Source organism: Neltuma alba, unplaced genomic scaffold (assembly GCF_004799145.2).
Source record: "Neltuma alba isolate B1F8T4 unplaced genomic scaffold, ASM479914v2 tig00005898_pilon, whole genome shotgun sequence".
Classification (NCBI taxonomy): domain Eukaryota; kingdom Viridiplantae; phylum Streptophyta; class Magnoliopsida; order Fabales; family Fabaceae; genus Neltuma; species Neltuma alba.
In genome coordinates, this window is record NW_021634272.1 from 1 (window position 1) to 23,275 (window position 23,275).

Here is a 23,275-nt window from a genome sequence, read left to right on the forward strand (position 1 = left end):
TTTATTTATATTCGTTTATATCCCAGAATTTTTCGTCCGTTGTTGTACACTTTCATTATGTCACGTATTTTTTTTTTCGTAATAACCATATTAAAATATTAAAATCTAATCAATTATACATTTATGATTATTATTATAAAATTTATTTCTTAAATTTAAGCATCTAATTTGTTCTTCATGTTAAGTTCATGAGGATTTAATTTAATTTAGGAAACTTACCATAAAATCCGAAAGAATGAAGATCATCGTTAAAAGTCCTTTGCAATGACAAGTTTTAGTAAGTGAAATGAACAACTGTTTACTTATTATTAGAATTTACTAATTATTATTTTTTTCTTAAAATTTTATTGTAATTCTCTGGTTATTTAAAAGTTCAGAGTTTGACTATTGAGACCAAGCCAAAAAAAAAAAAAGAAAGAGTATCAAACTTTGTTCTCCCCAACTATTTTCTTATGAGACAGGGGGCATTTATTATTCACATTACAAAATCATTTTGACTTGTTAGTGCATCATCCCATCTTCAATACTATTGCATGAGGGTTTCATCAAAATATTTATGTCATCAAGTTAATACAGTTGGCGAAATCCTAATTATTCTCAAAGGGCCTTACTTTATTTTGACCAGAAGAGCAGGCACTGAGAGTTTAAATGACACGTGGAATTAAATTCACGACTTCCCCCTTAAAAATAAATTATAACAGCATCAGCATAAAGGCTTTAATATTTGCAAGATGAAACTAGTGTGTGGGGCAAGCTAGTGCGTATTGTGAACCCCATTATTGAAGTCATCACACTTACTGAGAAATGATTCGTTCATTAGCTCCATGATCAGAAATCTCTTCATGCCATCGAGATTGGATAGTCATGTTTGATTGTGCTTTAAAAGAAGCAAATGCTTACTTCAATTGACTTGTTCATCCGTTAATTACCATATGCATTAGGGTTCTGATATGGGGATAGTTTGTATTATGACCTGACTTAATTTAATTCTCTGTCCAACAAACTCTCTCTGTCGTCGAGGTTGCCAAGAACAGGTCAATTTTTTACGGCCTTGGTTTGTACGAATTAATAAACACGGGCAAACAAATTGAGAGTGGCTAGTCTTTCTAAACAGCTCTCACGTTTGAGTATTAATGATCATTTCGCAATATATTATAGTGGCAGCTAAAGATCAGCTCCTTGTTAATTATATCTAACTACCATTCCTATAGCTAAGGCCCACATCTCACGCGCACACAGACACACAGACACACCACACACGAGTTGAATAAGTAGCTATCTAGTCCAATTAAAGGACGACACCACTGTTGAAATGATCAAGGGCGGTGTGAGATTGATTTGAGAGAGAGGATACATATAGGGAAGAAAGAAGAGAGGCAAGAGGCGTGGGTGAGGAATAGGGACGGTGCTTAAATAAACAAGCTCTGAACAGTAATAACGTTTGTCTTGTGCTATATTTGTCCATATATGCTGTATGCTATACTCCAAGCCGTCTAATCTGACGTTATCCTATTATTTCGCACAAATGACAGCTATATAGGATAAGCTTTGATTGGATAACATTCTCTTAAGATTTCTATATGTCTAATTACCACTGGCTGCTCTTCACTATATGCATACATGCATCTAGACGGAGTCATATGTGCATATATACAAAATGAATATGTAGTGAGTCGTGATATTTGAAAATGGAAGCATAATTAAGTGGGCGTGGCGAGGTATGGGGATCTAAACAGAGATGCCAGTTGCGTGTAAGACTTGAAGAATGGAGCCAGATAAATATGATAATTAATGATTTGGAAGAATTGAGGTGTAACTTGAAGAAATCATTGAATCCAATCCCATACGCTCATGCATCTGTACTGGCTTCTGCGACATATGGATCAGATCATCAGAAGATTAGAAGATCCGTCCCTTTCTTATTCAAAGAAGCCCCCATGTTGCCTCCATCCCCTTCTCCCCCACTCTTTCTTTTTCCCCTTAAATTTTTTTAAAAAATACACCTACCCATTCTATGTAACAATAAAATTATTTGATGATATGTTAACTTGATTAAAAACAATACGAATTTTTTTAGCTGAAAGAAATTCATGCAGATCGGGAGGTGACGTGTAAGGCTTATTTTATATAGTATAAATTATATTATAAAATAGGTTTTATATTTAAAACTGAAGAAATATCAATAAGGTAATTTTCTGCACTTCTATTAGTTTTGTTGAAAACATAATAGAAAATGATAATATTCTTTGTGACAAGGCTAAGGTCGATCATCTCAAATAAAACCACCACATACAAGTCGCAGATGGATACGTCAACATCAAATCTAATGCATGTTCAGACTAAGAAGGAACCCTTCTCACTGGAGAGATCCCTTTGTCTTCATTCTTGCCAATAGACAGTCGCTTGGGGTCATTAGTGTGTAACTCTTTGTGTACTGATAAAAGCAATGTCACATTTGGGAGAGTCTTCATCTGAATATAAGCCCAGGTGTTCTCACCGTACTAGAGTTCCCTGCTTCTTTCTTTACATTCCATATAATCTATTCCCATAAATTAAAGATATTTAAGTTGAAACTTTTTGATTAATTTTTGCCAAATATATCGAGTTTTAGTGCAAGATGCAGAGAAAAATAAAAAGAATTGCAGAGGCGAAACCCCTTGGCCAATATATATTACTCACGCTTTCATTTTTGGTATAGTTAACTTGGAGACAACTTAACCTGATTTCCAAAAAATTGAAATAATAGAATTAAGATAGGATTTATTGTGCCCTACAGAGAAAGTGGGAAACATGAGATATCATTGATATGATACGTAATTTTTACCACCGATGCATCCGCATTTACTCCAAAAGCAGCTCCTCATTTCTTGGGATCCAATCCTCACATGGTGTGTTGTCAGAAGATTACATCTCCAGCTTATGCCAAATAACAAAGAGCTATTATATTATATCCGTTTTACTACCCAATAAATAGAGTTGTTGTAATCCCATTAAATTTATTTACCTACTTCTCTATAATTTACCCTTATCTCTCGCTGCCACACCTCAACACCTTTTGTGATCTTTCATTTATTATATAATCAATACCTGTATTCATATTTTTTCCTACTATAATAATTTGACTACGTTGTTATATTTAACGTTTTTTTTTTTACTTTAATGCAAGTTTAAGGGCATAATTTATAATATTGTTTATTCACTCATTCCAGTTCTAAGCGAAAATAAATGTTTAATTTCCCACTTTAACTACGGATGAAAATTATCCATGTATGTATGTTCTACATAGTTGTTTTTCAATTTTTGTTCTGACAAAAGCAATGTTGCATCTCTGAAAACATTACACTGAAACAGAAATGCAGGAGAACATTGATCCTGGTCCGATCCGCTGAGTAATATTAATATATGTCGTTGAAAGTTGCCCACTAATAAATTCGAATCAATGTTGTGTGTCAGAGCGAGGTGATGGATGGTGTTAATAGAAATGAATATTGATTGTTAAATCAACCATGCACCATAAAAATCAATAAAACTTACACTAAATCAATTAATCAACCATGCATCATAAAAATCAATAAAATTTACACTAAATCAATTAGGTAGTAAAATTAAACCCTAATCCATATGTCGATAAAATTTCACGATACGGTTCAAAAAAAATGAAACAGGTTAAAGGGCACACAGTGGCAGTGCTATTTGTCCCTGCCGCTGTCAATCGCTAATAGTTATAGCCTCTATTAATTCTGTTTATCAACCCCTCTACCCACTTGGCTCCAAAAATGAACACAAACTCTCTTATTATGTTTCCGTGATTAAATCATGTTGCCCCTTTTAGTATGATTTAATCAATACATGCTATATAATTTGTACATACACACACATGAATTGCCGACAAAGAAACGCAATTATATCCCAAAATACTACTTCCGGTCTTAATTATAAGACCTAGTTGACTAATTTAAGGAGATTAAAGAAGTAAGTTAAATTAGTTATTTATAATAAATAAGTATTGTCATTCCTAAAATATCCTTGCTAATTAAGTATATTGGCTAGAACTATCATTATTAGAAGGACTATCTTGAAAATATTGCATAAATATGATAGACAAAATGGATTGGGGTCTTATAATTAGGACCAAACTAAAATTCAAACGGAGTCTTATATTAAGGAGCAAATGTAGTATAATATTTTAAGTACGTACCACCTCTCATTCTTAATATAAGAGCTGATTTAACTTTTTAGTTTGGTTCTAAATATAAAACTTCAATCCACTTTGTCTCTTATATTTATATTTTTTTCAAAATAGTACATATTAATTATTTAATTAATTGATAATTTTAACTAATATATAATTAGTAAGAATATTTTAAAAAAGATGACACTTAATTATTATAAATAACTAACTCAACAAGTTTTTTTACTCAAATTAGTCAAAAGGAGCGGAGGCAGTATAATAAATGTTTATCTTCTTCTCAACTCTATATATACTTGGGCAGAGCAAAACCTAGTCTTCACTTCACCATTAGGGTTTCCCTCTCTTTCTTTCTCTCTCTATCCTGGCCAGCTAGAGTTTAACTTCACAAATGGCACCACCATCAATCCCATCTCCATCACCGTCCTCAAGATTCAAGTACGTGAAACATGCGTATTATTTCATACTCTCCAACAAAATGAATATCTTGTTTGCTTCCTGCGTAGCCTTCCTGGCCGGAGCTCCCGCTTGTCTTCATGTTCCCCACTCAAACCTTCCTCCATTGTTGCTCTTACCTTCGTGCTTAGCCTTACTGTTCCTAGCGCGCTACTTCTTCATGAACAGACCCACACAAGTATACCTAGTCGACTTCGCATGCTTCAAACCAGCACTCACTTGTCTTTGTAACAAGGAGATGCTTCTGGACAGGGCTGAACGTGTGGGTTTCTTGTCGGAAGAGAGCTTGAAGCTCGTGAGGAAGATAGTGGACAGGTCTGGTTTGGGACCAAACACGTATGTCCCTGAGGCGTTGTTGGAGGTTCCTCCAAATCTGGCTCTGGTGGAGGCGAGGAAGGAGACAGAGACAGTGTTTTTCGGAGCAGTCGATGAACTTTTGGAGAAGACAGGAGTAGATGCGAGGGACATCGATATTCTTGTTGTGAACTGTAGTTTGTTTAATCCCACACCATCTCTAGCTGACATGGTTGTGAATCGTTATAAGCTGAGAGGAAATGTGTTGTGCTACAATCTCAGTGGCATGGGGTGCAGTGCTGGTGTTCTTGCTGCTGACCTCGCCAATCACCTCCTTAAGGTTCACTCACTCACTCTCTCTCAATGCTAGCTAGCCATGGCTGCTTTCATTATTTGAAGTATATTTCTTTTTATGCAGGGCATCGTCAGTTATATATGTTAAGATAGATCTTTCAGTGAATATTCTCCTCAAATATACATGTTCATTTAGCCACGAGATATATAAATATATATATATATTCTTGTTAATATCTTGCACCGGCATGGAACACATTTTTTTTTGTTGGTATAATGGAACATACATATTTATGCAAGCAAGAAATATGTCCTAAAAACAGTAAAGAGAAAGCTGCAAGAATAACGTACTTGTAGGACGGTGCTATTTTGCAAGCAATTTTTGTCGTACGAGGTGGTGGGGTGGATATTATGTAATAATTCATGGATAACACTGACATATGATTAACGCGATGTTTGGTAATGAACAGGCTCATCCAAACTCTTACGCGTTGGTACTGAGCACGGAGAACGGAATATCAAGCATGTACTGGGGCAACAACCCCTCTATGCTCCTCGTAAACTGCCTCTTCCGCATGGGTGGCTCCGCCGCCCTCCTCTCCTCCCACCCCTCCGACGCCCGCCGTTCTAAGTATCGCCTTGTCCACACCCTCCGCACCCACGTCGGCGCCGACGACAACAGCTACAACTGCGTCATGCAGCAAGAAGACGACGAAAATAAGGTCGGCGTTGCGCTTTCCAAAGAACTCATGAACGTCGCCAGAGACGCCCTCAAAGTCCACATCACAGCCCTCGGACCCCTCGTCTTACCCATCTCCGAAAAACTCAAGTTTCTGGTTAATCTGATTCAGAGGAAGGTGTTGAAGAACAAGATCGAAGGGTATATGCCAGATTTTAGACTGGCTTTTGAGCATTTCTGTATTCACACGGGAGGGAGGGCAGTGTTGGACAGAATGCAGAAGAGTTTGAATCTGGATGATTGGTACATGGAGCCCTCGAGAATGGCGTTGTATAGGTTTGGGAACACGTCTTCGAGCTCTGTGTGGTATGAACTGGCTTATTGTGAGGCTAAAGGGAGGGTGAAGAAAGGTGACAGAGTGTGGCAAATGGCGTTTGGATCTGGGTTTAAGTGCAACACTGCTGTGTGGGTGGCTCTGAAAACCATTGATCCTGCGTCTAACAAGAGCCCATGGAGGGATGAGATTCATCACTTTCCTGTTAAAGTAACCTCCTAATCAGAGAGACCCAGAACGAACAATAATGCGGATCGTCGATATATACAGTTATGTGTCTATCTTTGAAAGATTGAGATTATTCAAATCTGAAAAGGGAAGAAAATTAATGACGGACTGGTGGTGTAGACAGTTATAGTGATGGATGTGGGAATGAATTATTATGATATTATTGAAGTAGTTAATACTATTATGACTATCTAAGACGGTTGGTGTCAAAATTTTAGCTCCATGAATGTGATGTCAGGGTTTAGATCTGGAGTTTGCCTATCTAAGGTCAACTCTCTCTGTTGTACTTCTCAGCTTTATCGAGCTTATAATATTAAATCATGTAGTGTGTCAGTCTTGTATATTTTGTCTCTTTAATCTCTGGTCCGTACGCTCTCTCCTCTGGAAGCGGCTTGTCTCTATCCCCTGCCTCAACACTGACACGCTTTTATTCATATCTTTTAATTTTCTTTATTTTTTTTAAAATATCTGTGTCGCTTTTTCACTCTCTCTTTAGATCTTTTTGTGGCTTGGATGTCATAAAACTTTTAGTAAACTGGGATTAAAATTGAAAGAACCATTGGAAAGTTGATGATTTGATGCTGATCTTGTACGTGCTGTATATCTTGTGTTGGCCAAGTTTAACAGGTGAAAGACAGACAGTCGATTACAAGAATATATGGCTCCGGTTCTCTCCTAGGGTTTCCTTGTGAGAGTTTGTCTCTCTCCTTCGTGAGAGTTTAGTTTCCGGCGCTTTCTCCGGCCATCGCTTGGGAAGGATGTTCGGCTGTGTGTGTGTGAGTGCTGGTGTGCATCGTCTCTCTCCCTATTCGCTAGATCTGTTTGCAGATGAGAAGGCTCTGGAGATGTTGAAGAAAGGAAGGAAAACAGAATGTACTAAGGTGATAGTGAAGAGATCGAGGATCGGCAATGAGCATCTTGGTTGCGAGTTAGAAAATTCGAAGTACGATATGCAGAACCATAGTAGCATTCAGGGAGGTAAAGATCGCTCTCTTGCAGAAACCGCAGAACAAATAGCAAAAATTTTGAGGATGCATAGTTTAATGGTTGAGATGAAGAACTCAAAGGACAACAAATATAATCAGAATTCAAGAGAACGATTGTGGCCGATCGTCGAAGTTTTTTTGATGATTTGTTTGTATCATTCTGGAGGCACTTCTAGATCTCTGTTTAATCAATCATCATTGCTAGTTCTAAGAATGCTTGTTTTCATCTTCAATGCTCGTTTATCTGTCATTGCAAAGGACAACCATCCAGGACAATGGACTTCGGTGGAGGAAAAGAGCTATCAGATGAGGAATGATGCTATGTTTAACCTGTTCTTAGAATCACCATGGTATGATTTCTTGAAGATTATTTCCCCAAAGTTAATTGAGCATCTATACTGGATTTATTGCTTTGATGTGGCTAATAACATGTGGCGTAATAGAGTCTCTGGCTTTGGATTTTATGAATATGGTGAGGAAACAGGGGATGGCTTGGGTTGTGACTCTAGTATTGATGGTGATTTTCTTGATGTTAAAAATGCTGCTGGTTTGATGTTTCGTTGTTATGGTTGGGATGGAAGACTATTTGGAACTTATGCAGTGATTGTTCGAAGGATTAAAGAGGATTTAAGATGGGTTCCACCAAGAGTAGAGCATTGTTCTGCTATCTCATTACTTTTGTTAAAGGATCGGGTCAACAAGATTTATCCTCTAGTTTTTGGAATAAATCTCTCCCTGTGGATAAGGTTGTGTTGTTGTAGTCCTAGTAAAATCCTTATTGAGCTGAAAGTTTTCAATAACTTTCAGTGTTCTTCTTTCCCTCTTGGTATGAGAGGGGCTGTTAAAGCTGCTAATGAAAATGCAGCATTGACACATAGAGGGTTGGGCTCAATGTTTGAGCAAGTCGTACGACAACCACCCTTTCTCGCCGTTGTCAAGGATTATAGGACAGAACTTTGCAGTCTTATCTTTTGGGAGATCTGTGAATTTGCTTTGCAGTATTGGGGTGTGTTAGGTGGCTCTGTTTGTAGTTTTTAGAGTTAAGTTTGATGTATTTCGGTGGCTAGCTACTTCTTTTAGGTTGGTGTTTGTAATAACTTTGTTGTTTGAATGAATGAATTCTTCTTCTAGCCAAAAAAAAAAAAAAAAAAGGGTGAAAGACAGACAGTCCAAAGAGGGGAATGAAGTGACTTTGATATGCTCTTATGACGGTGGCTGTACAAATTGGTGTTTTATTTCCCGGTAAGCAGTGTTATCTCCTACTTTCAGTTTTTAATATAAAAATTAGTTAAATAATTTTAATAAATTAAAAAAATTGTTAGACTATTTATAATAAACATGAATTAAATTTCTTAAAATAATCTTATTAATATATTTCCCGGACGAGTATATTGGTTAGAATTTAATATGTGTAACTATTATAATAATTATTTTTTCATATGATTATTTTAAAAATAAATAAATATACGAGACAAAATAAATTAAAAATTAAATTATCTCTGATATTAAATATAAGAAATGGTTGTTAATTATTTTATCATTCCACCGCCCCCCCCCCCCGGTCTCTCTCCTCTGGTAAGCAAAGTCCACAGACAGAAATAGACTAGGCTTAGCCTAATCCCACAGTCCAAAACTCAGCATTGAAGTGCCTGACATTATTTCGATGTTTGGGTTTGATTTGAAACCCCTTTGGATATTGCATATGGTTGTCCCCTTTGAAATATGCCCGCGGCTCTTGAAAATAGTTTTGAACTTGCATTGGCGGGGTGCGCCAGGCCAAGGCAGTAGTGCAACGCCCAGGCGACGCGCGAGAGCCCCAGCAGCAAGCTACTGTGGTGGGCGCTCCCCCTCAAAAAATTAATTTAATATCATGTGGGCCATTGGCCCACGTATCAGATATTAAACTGATAAGAACAGATACTACACTTGATCTTAGCCAAAAGGCCGAGAAAGGTATGCCTTCTCTCGTCTCTCCAGTTCGCTTTTGTATCTGCCCACCGCTCCATTTGTTTTATTAACTCCTCGGTGTGGGACTTGATTCTATGTATCTTTATAACCTCCGAGGTTCTCTACTTCTCTGTATGCAGGTGGACTCGGTAACATAATAAAGAATAGAAATCAGGATGAGAAAACAAAGGGATTAAAGATCCAAAACTAAACTATTACCAAACACTGCATTTCTTTATTTGACCGGGGAACAAGCAGCGTATGAATATTTACACACACATGTATATACTTTCTACTCCATAACTGACAGTGATGTTGCAGCAATTAATGACAGCAGAAATAGCTTGAGTGCGTACGCCAAAAGTAGAAAAAGCAAAGAAAGAAACACATCATTGGAATCGGAACCATCAGGAATCAAGTTAAGGCCCCGTTCAGAACATTCAAAATCTCCTATAAGTTAATTTCACGTAAGTCGAGACAAAACTCTTCTTACATGTTTGCTCGTATTCCGTAAATCATTATTGAAAAGTAGCTTATAAGCTATTTATAAGTTATTCAAACAGACTCTAGTACGGGTGCCCTGAGTGACATCTAAAATTACCAAACAAGCATGATGCATTTAAACACTTATAAGCATATTTTACACCGATAAAAATAAAACTCTTCACATATTTATTTTATATTTTATAAATTATGATTGAAAAACTGTGTATAAGTCATTTAAAATAAGTTTCATAAAAATTTTATCTTAATAAATACTAAAAGTTCTTTAGAAAATAATTGTATTTTAAATAATAAATCATTTTTACCAGCAATGAAAAATCTTTGACTTACATAAGCCATAAAGGAACACGGCGAGGAGATAGTAGGCAAGAGGTGTTTACATTTCACTGAAGAAACGACATCGTTTACTCAAAGTGCGGTTGATATATAGACATGTTCGAAGGCGGGGCAGTCTCCGAGAAGAGGCCGATGGACTTGTTCGGAGAGATGGATGAGCAAGGATCGGCGATGGCCATGGACGTCGACGACGTTGATTCGCTTGATATTTTCGGCGAGGGGGTCATCGTAACAGATAACAAGCTCGCCGACGCTGACTTTTTCAACAGCTTCGAGGACGATTTCGATGATACTGATATCAACTGACGTATCCCACCTTTTTCCATCTTTTTAACTACTCAGTATGGTGCTTTTGGTTTGTTGGGTTGACTATATTGGAGCCGCACTATTTTTCTCTTCGCGGTGGAGAAGGGAAATGTTGAACCTTTTCTTGAATTTCTATATTTTGTATGATGTGGATTAATATGAATGTATTTTTATGCTAGTCACATACTTTGGTTTGTGTATCTTTCTCTTTTGTGATCGACTACACATGCCTTTTCCCCTTTAAATTCTGATTGATTATGGTCTTCATGAACGAAACCTTGTTATTTGGATTCGGTACAGCAGCCCGTGCAAAAATAAATTTAAATCTAACTAAGAATGCGACTATTTTTCTTATCCTACATCATCCTACTAGGGTTCGTTGAATATATCCTGCTCTAAGGCGAAGGTCGTATAACCGAGACAATATTGTGGCTGGAACTTTAAGATAGACTGGTATTGAGGGAGGCTTGGGAGGTTTTTAAATTTATGTCGGTACTTCGCAACTTTTCTGGTTGGCACTCTGAACTCTTTGAATGGTGTTGTGGTTGTCAATTTTCTTCCGACCAGTATTGCTTCTCTTGCCGTGAGGAGGTGTTTTGTTGCACACTACTGATATTCGCTTCTTTCTTGGGGGAGGAAGGTGAGTGTTGTGAATTAATTAATTAGGCATATAAAGCACACGCAAGATAGTTAGTGAAAAATTAAACCTTTGTCTATTTCAATATTTCATCAATCTTTTATTGGATTTTTGCCAGAAATTGTGTTGTTTATAATCCGGAGATATTCTGAACTTTACCTGTGTTGCATAGGAGGAAAAGTTGGGAACTGAGAGGAAAGAAAACATGGAAGGATTGAAATTTTTTAATGTGTGGATGACAGAACACAAGGGAGAGGAAAGAAAAAGAGAAGGGAATATAAAAAATGTTACAGTGAACAAAAATGATCAATTCGTATAAGAATTAAATTGAAATCTTTTCAATTCAAAGCTATGTGGCAGAAACTCTCTCACATGGATTATTGGCATGAAAGCCAACTAGAAAGCCAGTAGAAGGCTAACTGTACCTCCACGGTTTTTAATACATTCTTATATAATATGTACGTGTGCATGTATGAAGGTAGGAAAGAATGTTTGTACACTTCCATCTTTCATTGCATTATGTATACGTAATGGTAATCACTTCTGGACATTTGGACTATCTGACATATTCAGGGATTTGGTCTGTGTGTTCCGTTCATTCTGATGTTCTTCTCAGTAGCTTGGCTTCTCCGCTAGTTCTAAGCTCTGCAACGCAAGTAAGAGAGCGATTAGAATTATACACGTTTTCAAATAACTGGGATGTAAAGTTTGATGCCAAAATGAGTCATCAATCATGCCACAATAAAAACGACAGCTTATCAAGGGAGTCAAACATATAATATATCCTAAATTGAATTAGTGGTAACTAGATTCAGTCAATGAAAAGCAGATGTCCAAAAAGAAAAAAACACATTATTAGCATCCAATGGAAAGCGTGTGGTGCCTTCTTCATGACTTATTTTTTTTGGGGTAAAAGGAACACAAAATGCATAGACAGAGATCAAACGGTAACACACCAGTAGACTTGGTTAATGCTCTCTGGAATACTGAAATATGGCTTCAGCCCAACCTATTCCTCCTACTGTCTTAACAAGTATACACCGAACTGTGCAACCGGCCTCGAAACAGAAAAACCTTATTGGCTCCGAAATAGTTGTTCATTTGGCTGCGGACTTGATGCAGTTTGGTAATTTGATTTCACACTCTGAATAAAGTTAAAGAGAAGTGTCAGCAAAATCGATACATGACATGATTTTTCCTCTATACAATGGACACAGATAATGAATGACAATAGGAACCAAAAAAAATCCACAAGATTATTAATTTTAACAGACGGTACCTCTAGTAACGTAATGTAATAGAAATCCTCCATATGCTGCATAAGACCGCTCCCATCTCTGATTGAACGGAATATGTTTATTTCAGTTTGTAATAACCTATCAATAAGCTCCTTCTCACCCTTCATCTGCATCCATCAAATTCGTGATTGGTGAGTGTAAACCAAAGGCAAACTCTAAAGTAAAATCATAAAAGAGGGATGAAATATTCGAGATGAATGACAAGATATTATCTTCTGTTTTTTTTTCCGAAAGACATATGTACAAAAGCCTTCCGCGTCTTAACCAATTGGTTTAAGTACGACTGTTGTCCACAAAAATCCAGGTGTATTGCTGATCGAAAATAGAAGTGCAACCTTCATTAACTTTTTCTAATGTGAGAATCAAAATGGAATTAAAGCCGGATTATTATAAAAATTTGCATGGAATTCAAATACAAAGGAAAAGCAAGCTAACAAACGCATACAAATTCAGTCACTAGAACATCCGGTGTGGCTTCCCCAACTATATCTCCTCGATATCCATCGCCAAGAATCTCCAGATTTTCCTGGGTAGCATGCATTTGATCCATCAGCAGATATGAAGCATCAGAAATTCTCAACGTGCTTTATAACTCCACAAGTCCCCTAGTAAGTTTGAAGTGAACAACTAAGCATCTAGGCATGTATTGTCATGTCCTTCTTAGGAATGTAAAATCGCATTACATAGAATTAAGGCCATGCTATGTTATGCAGAGAGCGAGAGAGCAAAAGATTCACCCAACTTTGAGATCAATCCAGAGTTTTATAGTACTCTTTCAACATGATAAAACGAACTAAGCCTGATTTAAGTATCATGCTGAGATCTCATCGAAGTTGCAAAGGTGTAGAAAAACAAATAAGGTGCTGAACAACAATGCTTCTGTTCAAGATCCCTGCGGTTTTATGTAACCCACAAGCATCTATTTTCAAGAGAATGCTGGCACTAAATGAGATATTAATTCCGAATAAAGGCACACGATTTAAACTAAATAATTCTCAACAAATGAAATACTGAATAACAACCATTTCTGCTAGTGGTCAAATCTAAAAAATCAACGGCATATCATAGCAACATAACAATATACTTACAGCCACTGCATTACAGTAATCACTAACCATGGCACTTCTAAAATCTCCTGCAGCAAGATATACAGGTTGAGCCACATGGCAATAACCCATCAACCGTGGTACTGTAGGTATTATATCTCTGTGGTTTACAACTCTCCAGCTATCTTTAACTTTCTGCAAATGTGGTGGTCAGGCTTTTACGGCTTTTGGAAATTCAAACAAAACAACAAAGACATGGCTGATTCTTCCCAAGTGAAAAGCTTAGGGCATACAGAAATTTCATTTTCAGTGAACTCTTGGTGAAGGAAAAACAGATTAGGGGAGCATGGCTTGAACTGTCAATTATTCTCACAAGATGATAACTTATGTCTTTGCATGTCATTGAAACCATTAAACAGAAGTCAGTCAAGTATTTCACACTCTGTTCGTGGCACTCAAGGCGCTCATTTCTCAAGAAGACAAAGCCAATGAGACAGGAGTGGAGCATCCTGTGGCTGTCCTCCAATCACAACCAAAAACAGTTTCAACACAAGGTTATGAATATGCTCAAAATATGCAGTATTAGATTTTCCCCAGCTATTAACATCTACAGCTGCCACAGCCCAGTGAAAGAAATTCAGCTCAGCACTCTATTCATAGCAATGAAAACATTGGTTTATGAACATCGATCCAGTAACTATAATCTTTTCTTACCTCATTGTAAACCTCTGCAAATCTTCTGTTGCCAACCCTGGGAGAGCCGAAGTTATACATTGTCACATAAATTGCTCCCTTCCTGGAAAGCAGTACACATAAAAGAGTAAGTACATACTCGCTATCAAAAATTTTAGATGGTCAGGCATATATAAAGTGAAATTTTTTTCGCTTTCATGTTGAAGCCTATATAGATTATGTTAAAGCCACTTGTATCGTGGAGCAGGCTACTATAGCTTGACATAAATTGATTATTCAATACACCAGGTCAGCAACAAGCTGCAGAAACTGATACAGTACAAGAATTAAACACAATGTGTTCTACAAGTACAACAATGAGAGTAGAACCAGTCATCTAAGAAACCAAATACAGCTCCGGCCATTAGCATCTATAAATGCCAGCGGATTTACAGGGAAAGAATAGGGTTGAAATTAAATATAAACGAAACTATACAGTGACAGACGAGAGATAGTCAGCTTACTTCACTAGTTGATTAGATGAAAGTTCAAGAGCAAGCAGGGTTGCCAATGCGCCACCTAAACTATGACCAGTCACATAAACATGCCACTTGTGCGGTGGCTCAGAATGATCATCTCTGGCACAACAACATATATTTTTGTCAATACTCAAATGGCATTTTAAGAGGTAATATATAATTTATAAATATGTTCAATGAAGAGAAATACTTTATCATGGTCAAAAGCTGTTCCTTGTTAAAACATGCAGGGGCAAAAAAAAAAAAAAAAAAAGCAGACGACAAAGGTAATTGGTTGTTTTACTAAATAATGAACTGTGTGCTCAAGGTAGCAATTAACATCAATAATGCCAATTGGATTTGGTTAGGAGGAAATTGCGGCAATTTAGATGTTCAGAACACAGAGAACCTCATTAGCAAACTACATATAATTTCCATTTTTCGAGATCAAAGACATATATATGTGCAAGTAATTGTGGAAAATAAAATGATACCACAAGCAAGATGCACAAGGGGAAAAAAAAACTTCCTATAAACATTTATACACATATATTTCAAAAGGATTGCTTGGTGGAATAAAATATGCGCAGAAGTATTACTTACATATAACCAATTGCAAGCCGAATTAGAGAGATGATCCTGGTCCTAACTGAATCATATGCAGTCAAAAAACCACTATGAACCTGCATCGGTTACAGCACCATTACTAATTGTGGAACGTGCTGCACTTTGGTTTTCTAGGCATCTAAAAAATATGTTTGACCTATATAAACCTGATATTGATTAACATACTTGAACCTCTTGCTTGAAATCGCCACCTATCCTTTCAGGATTTAACCTATGGAAGTGATAAAAAAAGTTAGGAATGCTTTGAAATCTTCAGGTGAAATGAAAATGCCAAACAATACGAATGCCTATTCAAAATTATGCATGCAAGATTGAAGTGCCCCTAAAACGGTAGTCAGAGTAAAAGTGCACTCTGAGTGCTAGGGGTTCCAGGATGACATAATTAAAATTAAACTTAAACTATTCAAGTACAATAATAAATGGCACCATATTCATAATGATCTGCTTCTATTCTAATGTTCATTGTTTAAGTGGCGATTCCATTTTCTATCTGAAAAATAAATTAACCATCTAATTGAAAAGGTGAAAAATTAAAGTTTTGTGTAAAATGAATATTTTAATCACTGATCGTTCCCAACTTTATTGTCTCTCTACTGTTCTTTTCCAAAAAAATTTCAAGGAATTGACAAATCGAAGCAATTGCCACATCAGATTGCTAAGGACACAACTTGGTGTTGTTCGCCGCAATTCAAGTTTTGCCTAGGAATTCTAAGATAACCAAAACTGCATTCCTATAACCAAAAATAAAATTATTTCCTCTTACCAATGGCCTTATTCTTAAGTCAACGATGCCATAAGAGAGCTGTTAAAAGAAAGGAAATAACTTTATTTTTGGCTTTATGTTAAACGAACGTTTTAATTGCCTATCATTAAAATAGGTTTTATTTTAGTCATCATTTTCTTTTGCTGGAAAAGTCATTCATCTCATTAACGCTGTTCTATCATAAGAGAGCTTCCTAAGAAATCCAGGAAAGGAGACGACCTCCAATCTGAATCAGAGTTTTCTGTCTTCTACATCTCTTCTCTTGTACTATAATAGATAAGGGGTTGAGGCTAAGATAAAAACTCCTTGAGCTTCCCTAGTTCCCTAAAATTCAGTTCCTCAACTTCCTCTACTCTCTGTCAGCACTCAGCAACAGGATTCTTCACCCCCCCCCCCCACAAAAAAAAACACACACACAGCACCCTTCCTTTTTTATTACAAAAGTAGGATATATCATACAAGGTGCATACATCACTATATAATAAGAAATCATTCGTATTAATCAAGATGAGAACTGAGTGTTACCCGGTAGGAGCAAGCATTAGATCAGTTCTCAAGTCCTTCCATTTTGCCTACCGAGCATCAAAACTTAAGTACCTTAGGGACAACCCTGACACTAACTCTGCTTAAAAGGAAGAACAAAAAAACAAGAAGAAGAACATGTTATATGACCTACCTGTTCAGTTCCCCTGAAAGCAACCACTAACCTTTTCCTTGCAGAATCACGCCAAATAGCAACCTGAAAGTCCACAGTTACATTTATAAAGGCTTACACCGAGCAGAACAAAATAATAATTGGCAGTATACTGGGAGGAACGGTTGCAAAACACTACGAACAGAGTAACATAGGAAAGGGGGCTTATCTGCAAGGAGATACGAACATACCTGTGTGTCTGTGGTTGTATTATCTAAGAAACATATTTTCTCAAACTCAGACTTAATAAAACTTGGATGGCCCAATGAAGTGGCGAGCATTGCCCAAGCCTCCATAGCACTTTCAGCAGTTGAAAAAAGTTTTTTCATTTCCTCAGTTTTCTTCTCATCCAATGAAGACCCATTCTGTGAGCTAAGAAGTTTTTGCGAAGTGGCATTTTGTATTTCTGCATCTTTTACTTGGGCAGAACCATCTTTGCTTTCCCTCTCTTCTGTAGAATGTCCTTCCTTGTTCATCTTGGAAACTGTTGCAGCCAGAAGCATTAATCCTCCCAAAACTGACTCAGTCTGTCTTACCAAATTCTGTGTTGCTTTTTTGACCTCCGGTATTGAAGATTGAATTGCAGCAATAGCGGGTTGGCTGCTTGTTTTACCAGATGTATCATCTTTGCCTTCTGATGTCGCAAGCCCAGATTCGATATAAAATGATTCTGCCATGCTTCGTGACTGAGAGCCCATTTTGCTCAAAAAGTCAAATCCATCCCATTTTAGTTTCTCAGGAACTGAGAGGCCTAGCTTTTGAACAATGTTATGATTGACAACATCAGCAAGGTTCCTCCAGAAAAGTTGATCCGACTGCTCTTCCTTGCCAACTTCTTTTGACAGTCCAGAATCATGTCCATTCTCAGTATCACAGTTGTGTGTGCGCTCCTCCAAACATCTCTGTTCATCAGAAGTTTCACTACTGAAGGCTTCTGAACCTCCAGCCTCTTCTGCAGGCATATCATTCGATGTCCCAGAGCCTTCTGCATCATATTTCTCGAAATCAGACACCTGACCCTCCTGAGGATATAAATTATTGAATGACTTTAATTGCCCAAATGCATATTCCACAAATTGGCGGGCTTGCACTGTCTCGGAACCAGTAATCTTTCTTAGTGCAGAATCTATGGCATTAATCTTTAGAAGCTCTGAAACAAAAGGAATCTTCCACCACCTTTTCTCATCATCAATTTGATCAAAGGTTTTATATTTAACCTAAAATTTAAGGGAAAAAACTCAGAAATTAACAACTCTAGCTTATTAAAATGACACTATGTAACATACTTAAACCAGATCAAGCATACAAGTTCTGCAATTTTGAAGAATTAACAATAAGACTTGACAGAAGACCAGGTATTGATGGCTGACCATAGTTGACTTCACTCATACCGCAGTAAAACAGGGTTAAGCAGAAAACTGAACATCTGGCTGAGCTAGGGCCTTATAAAATGGCAACTGGACTATTCAACTCATTACAAGTTATGGATGCTAACTCAAAAGAAGGAAAGATATCCAATGATTTCTATCGAAAATAAGATATCATATTTAATCAGTTCCAAGACTCATAATTCTCCTGTGCTCTTACACATGAAAAACCAGAACTTACATGTTTCAAAGTTTACCATCTCCCAAGATCTAGGACTCCAATCACATTAAAAAGTTTAAAATTGTAAGAAAGAAGGAAGTCAGGGAAAAACATGGAGAGAAACTTAAAAGAGCTGCAAAGAGTAAGCTATCTAAAAAAGCTTCAGCTGATTGAAGTAACCTCCGAACCCAAAAGATAGTTATTTTCCAGCATTTCTGAACACAGAAGCCACCAATAAAACCTTATTTAAAACTAGTATAACAATAAAACTAGCTCTTGACTAATTTTTTAGCAGCAAAGATTTTCAACATAAAGTAGAGCCAAACCCACTCAGAAGAATTTCAGAACTAAAAAATTAATTAAAAAAACATTTATGTTGAATGGTTAAAATCAAGAAATATAGGGAATGGGAACACACGACTTCTCTTTCCTCTCCTATATATTTATACTACACTGAATAAATTTGAATATCAAAGATAAATATCCATGAGGATGACAACTCCCACATAATACAGATAATGATAAAGGATAATCACGATGCTCCTATAATAAACTCCCAGCCTGTCACTTTCTTAATTCATTGTTGCAACTCATAGGCAGCTTACCTCCAGCTGAACCTTTCCACCCCCACCCATTCCTTCCAACTCCACCGTTATTTCATGTGAGTCTCCTAAAACAAATGCATGATTGTTATTCGAGCAAACACTTGTCAAGCAATAATTGCTTTAAAGGAAAAAGAAATCGATATACACATTAATTCTGTTGACAGTTATAAGAACCTTGATATCATAACAAAATTCAAATATTTCCACAATAATGTGAACTGCAAACTTAACAAATTGAGAATTCTACTGACATGAAAAATATTCAAGTTTCCATCAACTATATGGTACAAGTGATTTTCTGGAACACACCATCACAAAGCCATTCCAGGTCTACTCCTGCATTCCCCATGCGTTTGTGGGGAGCCACAAGGTTTGCATCCCAAGCTGCAATCTATAATCACAACATCTAAGAAAACCAATATAAAGTTTCAAACAAAATTTATACCCAAACTTCAAATTTTATTTGACATTGTATACACACTTCCTGCATTGATCTCAATCATGAAAACTTCAAAATTTTATATGTAAAAGTAGCAAGCAATGACTGACTACCGCATCATTTTATGTAAAAGGATATGCAGATGCATTCCATGCAAAGTTTCTGCGTCAATTAGAGAGAAGGATTCCTCTGTAGATTATCTCAGATATGCAGAAGGCTATGTGTGTTTGTGTGTGTGTGTGTGTGTGAGAGAGAGAGAGAGGGAGAGTGTGTTCATATTGACCTGAAGGGGTTTAGTTGGAGGCTGCTTTACATGAAAAGAAAATTCTTCATTCCATGTTGGTTCTTTTGTCCTGCCATATTTAATTTAACATGAACCTCATGTACTAACAGAATTCTAGAAACTATACTCCTTACAAGAATTTGAAAAGGCAATGTATAAATTCACAGCTCCATTTAATACATCAAAATTTAGTCATGCATTATCTTGAGTAATCCTCATTTCTCAGTTGCTGCTCAATATGCCAATTAAAGAAGTAAAAGCTTGAGATAGTTTAAACTCTTAAAGAAATGCTTGATAGGACAAGGCAACTTGTTTTTTCCTCAACAAAAGCCATATGAGGAAAAATTACCCATATTCTCCAGTAACTATAGCTGCAAACCATGAAAAGTTTTTAAGTCTCTTCAACCAGCAAATAACATCCTGAGATAAAAGGGAATAAAGCTCACCCCCATTTAATCTTGCTTTTAGCAGTCTGAGAATCCAATTGTATGACCACGTATGGATCACTTGTTCCCTGAAGTTAGGCCAATGGAGGACACGTAGTCCAAGAACAGAAATGAAGGGAAAAATTAATCATATTAATTAAGTACTAAGTGTCAAATATGAAGCAAAGTAACAAGAAGTGACTAACTCATCAGAGAACTATTCATCAATGTTACATAAGATAACCAACCCATGGATCCATGGCAGGGAAATCGAATCCTTTCTTCAACTTTATGAACAATTGGCCATCATAAATTTCAGAAACAAATTGCCTGCATATAACAAGAAAATAACTTGTCAAGCACGCCCATTCGTACTTCCAACCAATTGAATCCCTTTGTCTGACTAAGTAAAAGTAACTGTTAAAAATTAAGATCAAGCATCACATATTAGAATGCTCTTTAATAAGAAAGCTATTTGAAACTCTATAATAAGGAAAAGCCTAAGAACGTCTAAAGAAATCGACACATACTCGGAAAGGTATACCGTCTTACAATCTGCAGCATCAATTTCACGCCTTCCCACGTTTTCCTGCATGATGTTAAAAACTTAAAAATGAAAAAGGCACAAAAACGAGCAAGAAAACATTCCAATATATACATATCTATATTAAGTCTAGCACAGCATTCTGATGTAAGATACCAAATAGCGTTCCACTCCTACTTTGGCTGTAGTGATATTATTTAACGCTGAAGAAGCAGGAGCAAAAGCAAAAGGAAGTTGACTTTCCACGTTCCATTTGTCTTAACATCAACAATAATATACTATCTGTTCCTTGGCAGATGAAAAGAAGATAAACCAAAACTGAAGGAGAAGCTGGCATATTTCTGACTTGATCGGGATCAGAAGTTAATGGCGGTAAAAGTAACATGCTCTATTATATAAAAATTTCAAATTTTGCGGTTACATTTCTCCTCACACTTTCTTACAACTCTACTTCCCCGACGTATCTTCAGTTTTACAATTAAGGAATAACCACTTCATGGGGCCGAGGGACTATAACGAGTCCAGGTATTTGGAGTTACGAAAGTGAGGCAAACAAATAAAAATTTAAGGAAAGTTCAAATATTTAGGGAAGCTGGTAGGCTAATGACATACAGGGGGGGTAGTGTAAGCCTCGAAAGCAAATCCCGCCAAAATAACAGCGAGATTGATATCAAAAGGAGGCCGTTTATCGTCGTTCTGAATCGGAAGTCTTTCAATTTCGGAGCCGACCTTAGAGGAACAGCAAACTCTGTAAGCTTCATTTCTGGCTTTCGCACATCCGCTGAAAGAGAACACCCGAGCATTACGGGGAAAGCACGCAGGGAAAAGGCGCAAAAACTGGGGGGTCCGAGAGTGGGGAAGAAGCTTGCGTGAGAGAGGAAAGAATGAGTAACGAAATTGAAGAGATTGTAGAGAAGCCATGGAGCGAGCCACAACCAGTGGAAGAACAAAGCCAAGACCAGACCGAAGTGGGTCTCAAAGGGGCAGTGGCAAAGTTACGTAATTTGAAGGAAAAGCGGGTGACATTGTAAGAAGATGGAAGTGGACTAATTGTGCATGGCCACGGAACTGGAAGTGGAAAGCCAACGGCCATTCTGGAACAGGCGATGGTTTGTGTCGTTATACGGTTACAGTTATGGGCCTCGCCGCCAAATATTATCGCGACGAAAAAAAAAAAATCAATAGTATAAATACTTGAATTTCTTTTATTCCTTTTCTATTTAAATTTTGAATTTCTCACTTGCATATTATCAATTATTACCTCCAATCCTTAATATAAAAGCTAATTTCCTAATTTGAATATATTAAAGAAATTAGTTAAATTAATTACTTGTAATAAATAAGTGTTATCTTTCTTAAAATATCTTTACTAATCATGTGTATTAGCTATAATTACCATTTAATAGAATATTCAACATTTACACTACTTCAAGGACTTGTTTGGAAAAAAATAAATAAATATGAAAAACAAAATAAATCAAAATCTTATATTTAAGACTAAATTAAATGTGAAACTAAATTTTATATTAAAAACTAGAGATATTACATACTTCGTTGGCATAAATACTTCACTTCTAAATGATTAAGATCATATGATCTATCTGGACCAAAAAAAAAAAAGATCATATGACCTATAGTAGTCAAACTTGTGTGATTTTCCATGTTTTAAATATTATCAATCTTTAATTTGAGTTAAATTAATCTAACAAGCATTTTTCAATGGTTTGATTCAGCGCTTATTAGACTGACAAAAGAATTATTTGGCCCAGCAAGAATGGTCTTCACTTCAGTCCAACGTACATTATACTATTCTCATTTTATATTATTGACATTTGACAAAAGCAAAAACAGATTAGAAATGGATTCAATCAGGGTTCAAAATTCAACTCTTGTCATGAATGATCTTTTTTTTTCCCTGATGCATTGTCATGAATGATCTGGAAACTGTCCACCGGAATCATCCTTCCACTGGTCATTTTTGGGCCACTTCCAAACTCGCATGCACGTTTCCAAGCCCCTCTTCTTATCGTGTTATCGAATTGCGATGTGATTGAACTCTTGCGTTCTTACGTACAAGAATAAACTTGCAAATAATTAACCCTTTGGTATTATTTATAGGATAGAGAGAGAAGATATTTTTTAGTAAATAGGGTACTGAAAGAAATTTTTTGGATAAATATATAATTTTACCCCTTATTTATTATTATGTTGACTTTGTTTATAAGAGGTACTATCTTCGGTCCTAATTATAAAAACTAGTTGACTAATTTGAGGAGATTAAGAAAAGAAGTTACGTTAGTTATTTGTAAGAAATATATATTGTCTTTCCTAAAATATCCTTATTAATCAAGTGTATTGGCTAAAACTATCATTGTTATAAGGATTACTTGAAGGAAAAAAATACATAAATATGAGAGACAAAATAAATTGGGGTCTTATATTTATGATCAAAATAAAAGTCAAATAAGATCTTATATTAAGGACCTGAGGTAGTATAATGTATATTAAACAGGGATAAAATTAAAAAGTCATTAAATTTTAAATAAAAGTTAATGAAATTTAAGGGTTTTTTTTTATCTGTATG

At 36.4% G+C, this 23,275-nt stretch overlaps 3 protein-coding genes and 1 non-coding gene across 5 annotated transcripts; 2 read left to right on the forward strand and 2 right to left on the reverse strand.

The window, feature by feature from the left end:
* The first annotated feature begins 4,580 nt into the window (after positions 1-4,580).
* On the forward strand, positions 4,581-6,468 carry LOC114748998 (3-ketoacyl-CoA synthase 2). Its single transcript, XM_028937462.1, has 2 exons — positions 4,581-5,279; positions 5,704-6,468. The coding sequence occupies exons 1-2, from the start codon at positions 4,581-4,583 to the stop codon at positions 6,466-6,468; spliced, it is 1,464 nt and encodes a 487-aa protein (XP_028793295.1).
* Positions 6,469-9,221: 2,753 nt separating this feature from the next.
* On the reverse strand, positions 9,222-9,417 carry LOC114749000 (U2 spliceosomal RNA). The gene has a single exon (XR_003740521.1). It is a non-coding gene; the product is annotated as a U2 spliceosomal RNA (small nuclear RNA).
* Positions 9,418-10,314: 897 nt separating this feature from the next.
* LOC114748999 (small acidic protein 1-like) lies at positions 10,315-10,804 on the forward strand. The gene has a single exon (XM_028937464.1). The coding sequence runs from the start codon at positions 10,344-10,346 to the stop codon at positions 10,551-10,553; it is 210 nt and encodes a 69-aa protein (XP_028793297.1). The 5' UTR covers positions 10,315-10,343; the 3' UTR covers positions 10,554-10,804.
* A 673-nt stretch (positions 10,805-11,477) lies between these two features.
* LOC114748995 (uncharacterized) lies at positions 11,478-21,661 on the reverse strand. 2 transcript variants are annotated; one of them, XM_028937456.1, is made up of 19 exons: positions 21,304-21,661; positions 20,678-20,736; positions 20,396-20,477; positions 20,169-20,236; positions 19,723-19,792; positions 19,310-19,391; positions 19,001-19,065; positions 17,000-18,025; positions 16,791-16,853; positions 16,640-16,686; positions 15,517-15,562; positions 15,328-15,407; positions 14,731-14,844; positions 14,249-14,330; positions 13,604-13,729; positions 12,934-13,014; positions 12,470-12,595; positions 12,147-12,334; positions 11,478-11,835 (listed from the first exon to the last, which is right to left on the reverse strand). In XM_028937456.1, exons 1-18 carry the CDS (start codon positions 21,610-21,612, stop codon positions 12,266-12,268), a joined length of 2,595 nt encoding a protein of 864 aa, XP_028793289.1. In that variant the 5' UTR covers positions 21,613-21,661; the 3' UTR covers positions 11,478-11,835; positions 12,147-12,265. The 2 variants fall into 2 exon arrangements, with proteins under 2 accessions (XP_028793289.1, XP_028793290.1); XM_028937457.1 differs by having other exon boundaries at positions 20,692-20,736; positions 21,304-21,620.
* Between the last annotated feature and the right edge of the window lie 1,614 nt (positions 21,662-23,275).